Below are 11,628 nucleotides of genomic sequence, written 5' to 3' on the forward strand. Positions count from 1 at the left end.
AGCCTGCCGGCCTAGGGAGACCAGAACTTCTCCCTCAGCAGTGCAGTGTGAGGTACCTCACTGCCACCAGCAAAGTATCACCTTCCGGGTCATTTGTTGGGTGATTTCTTGTTGTTGTTGTTTCTTTCTTTAAACCACTTGGAAACACACACAGTTTTTGCTAAACTTTAAGAGTAGGATTTTCAGTGAGCAGATTTGATTTCGAAGCCCGTTCCTGCAGCTGACTTGAGTGGGAGGAAAAGCTCTTTTCATGCTGTTTGCTCGGCTTGGGAAGCTGGCCGGCACCCAGACTCTTTGAGCAATCGGGAAGCCTTAGAGAAGGGTCTGGGTTTTACGCACTGTTGAGAGCACAGATTACACTTCTTGAATAAGCATAATGATCACAAGAACCAAAGGCCTCCAGGCGTGCTCCAACCCAAGCACTTCGGTCACAGGGTTGCTCCCTAGATGTTGGCAGGGGCCCTCCCCAACTCTGTCCTCGCGGGGCCGCCCAGGGCGAGGTGCCCTGGGCTCAGACCGTCCGGGCACCAAGAGCGGGGCGGGGCCACTCGCGCTCCTCCCCGCCTCCGCCGACCCTCAGCCCCTCACCCCCAAATCTAGAGAATTCTCCGCGCTCCAAACTGCAGTTTCCGGGACCCGTGCGAGTGCAGATAAAAAGAGCGCGGAGGACCGGAGACGCACAGCGCTCGGAGCCTCCACCCGCGCCGCCTCCGTCTCGCCCAGCTCCAGGTCCAAGATGCACCCCGTGCCCTGCCGCGCCTCCCGCACCCCGGGTCTGCTGTGCGCGCTGCTCGCGCTGCTGCTGCTGCTGCCGGAGCCCCAAGTGCACGGTGAGGGCGCGGGGACGCAGAGAATGACGGGGACCCTGCGCCCCAAGGAGAGGGGGCTCCCCATCCTCTACCCCCTGTCCCCAGACCCTCCTGTAACCTCGGCGTCTCTCCCGCAGCTGGTCCTGTCGCGGCGATGAGAGAGCTCCGCTGCGTCTGTCTGACCATCACGCAAGGTGTCCACCCCAAAATGATCGCCAGCCTGCAAGTGACCGCCTCAGGCCCGCACTGTCCCAGGGTGGAAGTGGTGTAAGTGGTCCGGGAGAGGGAGGGAGCGACCCTTCCAGCCCGTCTGCCCTGGAGCCCGGCTCACCTTGCACCCTTTTGCTCCGCAGAGCCTCCTTGAAGAACGGGAAACAAATCTGTCTGGACCCAGAAGCCCCGCTGTTCAAGAAAGTTATCCAGAAAATGCTGGACAGGTACTTAGCCCTGTGGTCTTGGTGGGTTTTTTCATCTCTTCCTCGGGAAACAGACTGCGCAAAGCCCTTACTGTGGGGTTTGGGTACCACGCTCCAAAGCAGGTTAAGGATCCAGAGGTTGCCAAGGAGAAGGGGTAGCGGATGCGGAGCGCCCTGGGCAGCCCCCCTTACCGGTGTTACTCTGTAGCCGGCTCAGCAGCGCTGGAGCGTGCTACAATCACAGATGCATTTTTGTCTGAGCTTTGCTTTTACTTTTTTATTTTTGCTTGTACCAAACTTCTTCAGCACTATATTTTGAAAATGGGGCTGGAGTCAACCAGGGAATGGAAATTTGCTTAAACTGACATAATTCTTTTCTCAGCAGTGGAAACAAGCAAAACTGATCAAGAGGAAGCACCGTGCATTGGAAAAGTTGTCCAGTCTTCCAGAGACAGCAGGGGCTCTATTTCTTTGGGCCTCTGAATCCGAGAAAGACAAAAAAGAAAGGCTGATTTTTTTTTTTTTTCCCAGTATTTTTTGGTGTAGCTTCCCTGCTCGGAAGAGGACAGGGAAATGTTTGCTGCTGAATTTCTGCTTAATTTAATAAGTATTTAGTGTAATATTTCCCGCTGTTTGCTGTTACTCAGTAGTTATTTGTATTATGAGTGAAGAATCATTGCGTGTTAATATTTCTAGGACATATTCCTTGTAGTGTCAGTGAAGGGCTACCGGTTTAATAGACGAGTTATGTTTTGTTAGAATGCTGTTGAGGGAGAGACACCTTATTCTCACTCTGCTAATGAAGCAGAAAATATTGTAGTGTTGTTTCTGGGCTAATGTGTTACAGAATTCCTTACTCTTGACCTGGTCTGTTCTTTAAGTAATCTTACACATATTAGAAAGTTGGGTATGTCATACAGGAACTTATGTAGAATATATTTCCTTATTTAGACTTTCTAAATATTGAAGTTCTATAAGGAATAATATATTCTCTTCCAGTAACTTTAGACATTTGATGTCTTCTTAGTATGGCATAATGTCATGATGCTCATTAAATTTTGATTTTATATGCTATTTATTAACTATTTTATTAGGTATATTATAATTTAGATCACTAAATATATGTTTTGAATAGATGAAGAAGATTATGAAACAGGTATATTCCTAATATCTAGTGCCTATAGAAATGTATGTGTTTTTTAAATAACAAATTTAACAATGATTGGTACTCTGAAAGTTTTGAAAATACATCTGATAGATTACTTTATAACTTCATCATTTAATCTTTCAGAAGTACAGAACATTGCTAAGACTTTTACATGTCTACAGTTTAAAAGTTTGGACTATTTTTTGTTATAGGTGAAAGCGTATATGTATCACATCCACAATGTTAAAATGAAACTTTTAAAAACATGTGTTGGATTGGCTTATACTACTTATTTGTGTTTTTGGAAAAAAAAAATAAAAGATTTCTAAACTTCATGCGTGTTGTTTCGTCTTTCTTCTACTATAAGCATGGATTTCACTCATGATTAATTCTACATCACTTGAAACCCTTCACTCTTCTCTCTGCTCATAGAGGAGCCCGCTTGCCCACCCTACTGACCCCCCAACCTTGCTCCACACCCCTCCCCTTCCAGTTCCCTCCTCGGCTGTCTGGGGTCTTCAGGAAACACAAAGAAGGCTCCTCTGTCTCCAACCCTCACGAGTTCCACCTGTGATGGGGTATGGAGTGGCCCCTAGAGGCCCCGGTGTTGGTGTCAAAGGCTGAGTCCCCAGCCTGGTCCACTGGCAGATGGAGGGCTGGGGAGAGGTTGCATAGGCCATCAGAGTCAGCCCTGGAAGGAGACCTGGACAACACAGGCCCTGGCCTTCCCCCCTCTTCCTTACCCTTGATCTCCTCCACCCTGTGCTCCTGAATATGCATGTATTGTGCCTGAACCAGCAAGGCCCACTGATCATAGATTGACCAAGTTTCTCAGCCAAAATAAACCTCCCCTCTTTTCCAAGCTGATCATCTCTAGTCTTTGTTTAAGAAGTGCAAACTGCGTATCACACATCCCATTTCATAAGCATGGAGAGGGAGGCACCGCCTCAGCTCATGGCTGATCACCTTGACAGCGTCTCTGTCTCACACTCCTGTAGCCAGGCATTTCTTCCCAGCCAGGTACAACCTTTCCTGGGCCCGTGCTTCTGCATTTGCCATTGCTCTACCTGGAAGGAACTGGCCCCATTTCTGTGTATAGGAAGAAATGACTCATCCTTTAGAACTTGCCTCAGGACTTCTCTTCCTGGAGTTGCTTTAATGCTTGCAACAGAGAACCTGCTTTCCATTTTGATGTTACCACGGCATCTTCCACATAGTCAGATTATAAACCAGAGCTCATTGCTGTCGTTAAGTTCTAGGCTTCTCCACTCCCGTCTGGTAAGAACTGTCCCAGAACATCAACCCTATTTCCAACTCTGTATCTCCAATGTGTGGCACAGAATGACTGTGAGAGCTCATAAATTATTCTGACCCAGTCTGTGAGACAGCTTCCTGAAACCAGTGCCCTGCCTCCTTCCCCCTTGCGAGCACGTAATCCAGTGAAGACTTTGGGGCATCTGATCCCCTCATCAGTAACACCTACCCCCACTGTCACCAGGCTGAGTCCCGCCCTCCCTCTCCCATCCTGGAGCTGACCTCTTCTCCCTTCCAGCTCACATTTTACCCTTTAATCACATGTTTTCTTGCCAAGGTGACTGCAGAGTTTATAGTCCATCAACAATGTTCATTTGTTTAGTGTCTATTTATTCCAATTTCCCTGTAATCCTCATGCAGGCAGAGACAATACTTATCGTGTACACCTGGGCTGCTAAAACAGGAGGCATTTAAATTTATGAGTGACCTGGGAAAAACAAGCCTCAAGTCTTTCTTGTATTCAGATAACATTTCAAGAAATAGCCCATTCTTAGAAAAAGAAAGGAAGAAGACCAATCTAACTAGTGTACGTATTTGCATATACTAGCCTGCTAATGTATTATTAGCATACCTATGTATAATCTAGGATTTTCTGTATCTTATGATCTCCCTCATACCTAACATATTAATCAAGTTGATATATTTTCTATCAGTATATGTTGATATGTGTCTATACAACAGAAAGAGACAAGGAGATACAAATACATGGTAAAAACTAGAATAGTGTCAAGGATAAGAGTTTACTGACAAGTTTTTCAGCACTACAGAAAAGTTCAAACTATCTCTAAATGTTTAAAAAACATGAAGCCTGTGTGATCTCTCCTTGCTCTCTCAAAAAGTACTCTTTTTGAACCATGGAAATCACTAAAAAGCAAACAAAATTACCATAAATGTTGCACAGTAAATTTCACTGTTTTAAATGATCACTGACGTGTTCTATCAGCTCCAAAATACTTACTGACTGGTTCCTGATCATATTAATAAGGGAAAGAATATTAGAAGCCATTTAGATAACAAAGTAAAAATCTTGTGAATAGATACGCAATAGTTCCTTCTTGCTTTTATCATTGCTCGCGAGCTTTGTGTTTTTAAAAGCAAGACCTAGAGGTCTAGTTTGTTCATAGCCCATAGAATCAGGCCTTCTCTGTAATCCTTGCAATTCTCATGGCCATGCCCAGCTTACAATTCACCATTCTATAAAGAAAAAATACATGACAGTGTATTTCCAAAGTGCAACTCATCTGTGGACCTCAGTGGCAACTACTGGTCATCGCTTCTACTATCACTAGTTGGCCTTCCCACTAACAAATGCAACGTTGGATGGTTCTGGGGACATTCACTTACCTAATGGATATTCTAGACACATGTCTAATAGTTTTCTCAGGCTAATCTGTATTATTTCACTCTCTTATCCACCTGAAACTCCCTCTCATACATGAAATTACTTAGAACTCAACAAGTGGTAGGCTAAGATCCACTTTACAGCATTAGTATAATTAGACAATTTCCAGTGTATAATGGCCTTCATTCATTCCACCAGCCTTTTGTGCTTGCTTTTGGGTGTGACACACTCACTAATCATCTAATTCCTGGAGGTATGACAAGATCTATGGCAAAATATGACCAGTGGCTTTGTTTTTCTGTTGTAGTTTCAATTATTGAATAAGGAAAAGAACTGCTGCAGGTAACTCTCCTCTACGTAACTGCAAAAGTCCTTCCTGGTTGCCACAAAGTGAGAAACTTCTCAGACAGCTCAGACACCCCAGAGTTCTCATTACCGCCATGACTAAACAGAGGAAGAGGAGAGTGTCCTGTGATTCTAATTCTGCCTGAGAACCTGAGTTCACAGAATTAATATTACATTCCCAAGACAGATTATTCATACTTCCAACATGTAGAAAGAGATAACATGGGAAGAACTATAGTTTAGATCTAAAATTTTGTTTCTGCAGACTTTGGAGCCCAATTAATTAAATATAGAGAAAGTCCACCACCACTCTTGCCCTTGGAAAACACCTTTAATGGATGTGTTTGCATTGCTATGTAAATTTATGGTGTCTGTTTCTGATCTACCTCCACTGCTGGACAAAGAGAAAAATGTTTGATTTCCAGGAAGAGACCTTCCTGGAAAGACCTCTTGCACTTTGGAGTACAGTACAGAATCAGACCTGTTGCTTTTCATATCCAGTTCTAAGTATTTCTAGCTATGAGACCTTGATAATTTCCTTAACATCCTTCCTCAGTTCTTTCATGTAAACCTAGTAGACTAATACCCATCACAGGGCACTAAGGGCTGTCCTGGAACAAAGCAGATGTTCCATATCTACTTTCCCAAGGGTATGTCCTTCCCTAAGTCTCTCAATTCAAATCTCCCTCACAGTGCAGTGAGAAAACTGAGACCTGGATACTTTCAACAACCTTAGTTTTTAAAAATCTGTTCATATTTTCTCTATCTATGTCTGAATGACTGGTAGTGCTTCTGAAAATTTATTTCTGACTCTTATTTAAGAGGCTTCTGGAAACTACAGAGTCTGCCCAAAAATGTATACACATTTCAGCAGTTTGCCCTACTAATAAATGTCTGGAAGCTAATGACCAGCACTTTGAGCACCTCTTGCAATGGTAGAGGCCATGGGTAACTTGTACTAATCTCATGATCCCAATAAATTTAGTATTAAAATATTTATGTAAGTTTTTCTTTTCCTGATAAACACATTTTTGGTGGAATCTGTGTATATGCCTATATATTTCCTATTTTTTTATCAAGATGTGTGACCCACCATCTTTCCTATCTATATTCATAAATCAAATATCAATCAAATATCAGCTTATCAACATTTACTGATAATTTCATACAAGGCCCTGTACAGGACCCTTCTGATGTGGAGATTATGATGATAAGGGGTTTTCTTCCTGAGTGAAGATCTTTTCATGGCAAATATCCTCAGCTGTCCCACAAGACAAAGGTTATCTTGACAGTAGAGAGGATGGGAGGAGAGGGAACAGAAAAGATAAGACGGCAGGAAGACTGAACAGAGGGAAGGAGGGAGGAAGGAAGAAAAGAACTGCATCTTTTCTTTCTCTCTCTCTCCTCTCCTCCTCATCTTCACATTTCCATTTATCACTGAGAAGCGACACCACTTAGAGGAGGAGGAGAATGTGGAGGGACCTCAGGGCCACCTTGCAGCCAGCAGGAGGCGTCCCTCCGTGAAGGAGACCTGGAGTCCTTTAGGCTAACTCGAGCTGGGAGAAGTGAGCACGGGGCAGAGAAAGACCAGATCATCAGAAATAATTAGCTATTGTTTTAAGCCACCCAGTTTGAGGTTGACTTGTTACACAGTAAAAGAGGGCAGCAACTTAAGGGGTTCACAAGTTCACAAACAGCACTGTGTTAGAATTTCCTCAAATGAGTGACTAGGTAGTCATGCTCTTGATATTCAGCAAATACAAATTCTGAGGCCTGCAAACTCCCAGGACTCCTATGTTACAGCACCCAACAGGCTGTCTTCCCCCAACCCCTACACAGCGCAGCAAAACCTCAGGTCAGAGTCTGGACAACTGTTGTCACCTCAGTTATACAGAAAACAGATGGTTTCCACGCTGAGGGAGAATCTTTTGGTGCCCACTGTTTTAATTTCTTGCCTAAGGAACTTTAACTAAGGAACTGTAACTAAGCCAAAATGTTATTAACCCTAGGAATTCTGTGTCAACTGTTCTTATGGCTGATTCGCACAGAAGAACTTATTTCTTTTATACTTAGAAGAAGGGTTTGAGGGGCGCCACTTCAAGTTATGCTGTGGAATGTAAAGTTAATGCACATCTTAATTTTTATGGTCCTCCAATGACTCTAAATATTTAATTTAAAATTACTGACATATATGTTCTAATTTAGGTCTTACCAAACTTGCTTGTTTCCTCAATGACTCTGCTATTTATAAGAAAATAACTTACCGCAAAATTTTTTTTAAATGCCAACAGCAGGATGACAATGAAGATTCACTAAAAGGCTGCCAAGTTATTTTAAAACTCCAGAACCCTGACACTTGCTTCTACTCCTGGCACTAATTTAAGTCATAATTTTGTATAAACTACCTGCTTTTAATAGAATAACTGATTTTAAATTCTTTTGCCCGTTTTTGTAGTTTATCACTACCTGTATTGTGATTCTAATCACAGAGATAGAAGGAAAATATGCAGAAGAGAGAAAGCAATTAATAGCAGCAGTCTCAGTAATTATAGTAGTAGCTGTCTAAAGTGTTATTCATACTCCCTTGTTTTGGGCAACTACTTCAGGTCTTGCTTTTAACAAAGTAGTTGAATAAGTCATATGAGAATTTTATAATGTGTAGCCACAACAGATGCCTAATCAATATTTCTCGAATACATACATAGTGGCATAGAGTTCTTTTTTTCTCAACTGCTGACTAATAGGCTTGTGAAATTTTAATAACAAGAAATTTGTTACTACTTCCTCATGGGACTTGCTGATGGTGTGTTTTTGTGACAAGACAGTTTTTTGACTAAGACTGACTTAATACAATTGTGCTACACACCTACCTCTTTCCTGGTGCCAAGTGACTCAAATAATTTTCTCTCAGGATAGATTCTATACAACTAACTTACAAAATGTCGTAACTAAGAAAGAGGTTTGAATAGTGTTCAGCATAGAGAAAAAATGTGCAATGGAGCCAAAAATATCACCAAAAACTTATTTTGGACAGTTATAGTGGATAACAAAGAAAGATATTATTAATAATGTTAAAATCTGTATAATTCATACATATTTTTGAAAGACAGTGGTGAGCTATATAGAATGATTTCATTTATATAAAAAACTTACATCTATCTCCATGCATACACAAGTATATCTCTGTATAGTATGCGTGTCTCTCTGTGTACATATACAGAGTGTATATAAATGAAGACAGAATGGAAGACAAATACTAATTGTTGCTGGTGGGTACATTTGAAGGACAGTAAGATGATGTAATTTTGAAAGGAGTGTTCACATTTGATTCCACATGTACCTGTTGTATATGAATCTTGTACAACAGATCACAACATCTATCTTTGTTAGGTTAAAAACAAAAGAAAAACATTAGGTCTTGCTTTTGGGGGTACAATGAGATGGTAGAAACAAATATTTTATAATACAAAGGGGGATGAGTTTGCTTCTGCTTTCCGGGTGACATTACAAAAGACAAATCATTTGGAAGACAGATGCCATAAGCTAATAACTAAAGTGAGTGTTTGATGGTAAGTGGCTCATATGCCCAATATTCACCCAACAGACCCTGACGTTCATCACAATCGGAGCAGGAATGTCTGCTTTTTCTGCCATTTGGAAAGGAAAGGAAACTGTTTCTCAAGGGCCACATGCTTGTGTCTTCAGGTGTTCATAAATTTCTACTAAGCCTAGGAATGCATTGTAGAAAAGGCATGTCGTATTGTTACCTGGCCGCACAAAGAAAATACATGTAACTTTTCAGTCTAACTTCCCTAGGGAGGGTGCTTACCCATGGGTAAGGGAGATGGTATTGAGAAAGGGAGATTAGGAATGGGAAATGATGCATAAAATGTAACTAATTTAGCAGGAATTCTGACTTGCATGGCATTTATCTGGGTTGGGCACAACTTGACCATGCTTGTATGGATATATCGCCACATCCCCTTGCTTCCCCTGCTACCCTCTTCCGGCTTCACTGGCCGCAGCACAGTGGGATGGAAACCATCCGAAAAGTATATAAAGCTGCTTGCTACAGACCTCTAGGCACTGTCCACCTTGTGCTTGGAGCTGTCCTGGCTCAGAAACTGCTCCAGCTCAGTCTTCCCCACCATGAGTCTCAGACTCCAGGCCACCTCCTCCTGCCTCAGTGTCGGCCTACATCGTGTCCTAGGGGGATTGCTGCTGCTGTCACTGCTCCTGACCCTGCTGGTTCCCTCTTCCAATGGACAACGTAAGAGAAATTTAGGGAAAACAAGGCTAGAGGCTTTGCTTCCCTACAGCTGTGCTGGGTGGGTGGGCTTCTGGGGTTGGAGAATGCTGTTACCCTTCTAACTCTAAGTGGTGGTCACGTGTGTGCTGGGCAATCTGGGCAATCACGTGATGCTAAAGGTTTACTGATCATATTAGCAATGGCCTCATGGGGGTGGTGCAATGACCTTCCATTTACAAATTTTTAGAACAGAGGAAAATAAACATAACCACTAACACGGTCACACATTCTACCATAGCTGAAAGTATAGATATGTTTGCTGAACTGCGCTGCCTGTGTGTGAGGACAGTCTCCGGGATGCACCCCAGCAAGATCTCCAGCTTGGAGGTGATCAAGGCAGGAGCCCACTGTCCCAAGGTCCAAGTGATGTAAGTCCCCACTTCTGTATTACTTGGGAAGCCCTCCACCTCTGTCCCTCTGCACCGTCTTCTTTGGCCTCCTGGATCTGTTCCACTCCCCAGGGTAGGATGCTCACAGATGTTTCTGTCCTCTCTTGCAGAGCCACATTGAAAGAGGGGAAGAAATTCTGCCTGGATCCAGATGCTCCAGGAGTCAAGAAATTGGTACAGAAAATATTGGAAGGTCGGGGGTTAGCCGCTTAAGCTGCTTACTTCCTGCCAAAATTTTTCTACCTGCCTGAAAGGGCAGGATTTTGAAGCCTTAGCTTTCTACAGTTCTTTACCCAGGCCACTTGTTCTTACTGTATGAAAACTGGGATACACTCTACTTTGTTTCAAAAATCACATTGTATTCTGAGAAGATATGTTAAGAGATGAAAAAAGAGGGGAATACGCAAGCCCAGTAATAACACATAAGTTATGGTTTACTTTCTAATTCTCGCTTAAACACTGTGCTGTGCTGTGCATTTCATTTTTTTCTTTTGTGAGACAGAGTCTCACTATGTAGTTCGGGTTGGCATTGAGCTTGTAGCAATCAGCTTCCTGAGTACCGGGATTACAAGTGGGCACCACCATGCTCCACTGCACTTCTTTGTCTGAATATTTATTTTTGAGGCCATTTGTGTTAATTTTTCTTTCTCAGATGTTAGGCTAGATGTGCTCATAACAACACCCCAATGGCCAGTAACATTAAGGACCCCAACGAGCCAAGCAGAGAATGCTTCTCAATAATTTTTTCATACATAGGTGTAGAGTTTTCAGTGTTTTAGCTTTAAACTATCTGATTTCAAACTTTCCTCTGAAAAGCTTTTCTAATGTTTATGTTAGGCTTCAGACCCTAAAACTAATAGTTGTAGGATGTAAATCCTGTAAGGTGGTGACTTAGAGAGAATATATTTTATACTAGTAGAGCAAAAAGTATGTGATGAAAAAGCATTAATATATGCTACAAAGAAACCCCAGCACTTTCTACAGTGACAACAAAGAAAAAAGAATGATTTTTTTTTAGTCTTTTTTAAGGTTTTGCTATGCAGCTCAGGCTGAACTTGAACTCACTTTGTAGCCCAGGCTGGCCTTGAACTCACAGCGATCCTCTTGCCTCAGCCTCCCAAGTTCTGGAATTATTAGTGTGCACCACCTTGCCAGGCATGACTGATTTTATTTGATGCTAAATGCTTTAATCTTGCATGTTTGTATATATTTTTAGTTAATTAATATCTGCACTATTATAATTTCAGTATTAGAATTGAACTTGCACATAAGTATAATAGGGAAACATTGTAAGACTACTAATTGCTTTTTACTCTACTAAACCTTCATTCATTTTTGAGCCCATAGACTTAATACTTTCACTATTCTTACAAAGATATTAACATCAAATTTTGCTATTATTACATTACCAACTGAAACAGACTTTGGGGAAAGTTTTAACTATCTTTTCTTGTTCTGTTTTTGTTTTTACACTCTGGTATTTCACAATATTGCCAATAAAAGTCACTAAGTTCATACTGTGTGCCATTTTTAATGTAGTATACTAGACAAAAATTA

At 42.1% G+C, this 11,628-nt stretch overlaps 2 protein-coding genes across 3 annotated transcripts; both read left to right on the forward strand.

Moving 5' to 3' along the window:
- The first annotated feature begins 361 nt into the window (after positions 1–361).
- Positions 362–2,705, forward strand: LOC102027175. 2 transcript variants are annotated; one of them, XM_005401456.2, is made up of 4 exons: positions 362–830; positions 947–1,076; positions 1,163–1,246; positions 1,608–2,705. In XM_005401456.2, exons 1-4 carry the CDS (start codon positions 377–379, stop codon positions 1,627–1,629), a joined length of 690 nt encoding a protein of 229 aa, XP_005401513.1. In that variant the 5' UTR covers positions 362–376; the 3' UTR covers positions 1,630–2,705. The 2 variants fall into 2 exon arrangements, with proteins under 2 accessions (XP_005401513.1, XP_013358246.1); XM_013502792.1 differs by having other exon boundaries at positions 1,611–2,705.
- A 6,632-nt stretch (positions 2,706–9,337) lies between these two features.
- LOC102003963 (platelet basic protein-like) lies at positions 9,338–11,133 on the forward strand. The gene is made up of 3 exons (XM_005401302.2): positions 9,338–9,643; positions 9,921–10,050; positions 10,182–11,133. Exons 1-3 carry the CDS (start codon positions 9,523–9,525, stop codon positions 10,282–10,284), a joined length of 354 nt encoding a protein of 117 aa, XP_005401359.1. The 5' UTR covers positions 9,338–9,522; the 3' UTR covers positions 10,285–11,133.
- The last annotated feature ends 495 nt before the right edge of the window (positions 11,134–11,628 follow it).

The sequence above is a fragment of the Chinchilla lanigera genome, unplaced genomic scaffold, assembly GCF_000276665.1.
Source record: "Chinchilla lanigera isolate Chin_1 unplaced genomic scaffold, ChiLan1.0 scaffold00073, whole genome shotgun sequence".
NCBI classification, from domain to species: Eukaryota; Metazoa; Chordata; class Mammalia; order Rodentia; family Chinchillidae; genus Chinchilla; species Chinchilla lanigera.

What these genes read in the sequence shown, in the direction of transcription:
- LOC102027175 (XM_005401456.2), top strand. Translation starts at nt 377, where the DNA reads ATGATCACAAGAACCAAAGGCCTCCAGGCGTGCTCCAACCCAAGCACT. An exon ending in GCCGGAGCCCCAAGTGCACG is followed by an intron (nt 831 to 946) that starts GTGAGGGCGCGG and finishes TCTCTCCCGCAG; the next exon opens with CTGGTCCTGTCGCGGCGATG. An exon ending in ATCCAGAAAATGCTGGACAG is followed by an intron (nt 1,247 to 1,607) that starts GTACTTAGCCCT and finishes TTCTTTTCTCAG; the next exon opens with CAGTGGAAACAAGCAAAACT.
- LOC102003963 (XM_005401302.2), top strand. Translation starts at nt 9,523, where the DNA reads ATGAGTCTCAGACTCCAGGCCACCTCCTCCTGCCTCAGTGTCGGCCTA. An exon ending in TCCCTCTTCCAATGGACAAC is followed by an intron (nt 9,644 to 9,920) that starts GTAAGAGAAATT and finishes ATTCTACCATAG; the next exon opens with CTGAAAGTATAGATATGTTT. An exon ending in TGTCCCAAGGTCCAAGTGAT is followed by an intron (nt 10,051 to 10,181) that starts GTAAGTCCCCAC and finishes CCTCTCTTGCAG; the next exon opens with AGCCACATTGAAAGAGGGGA.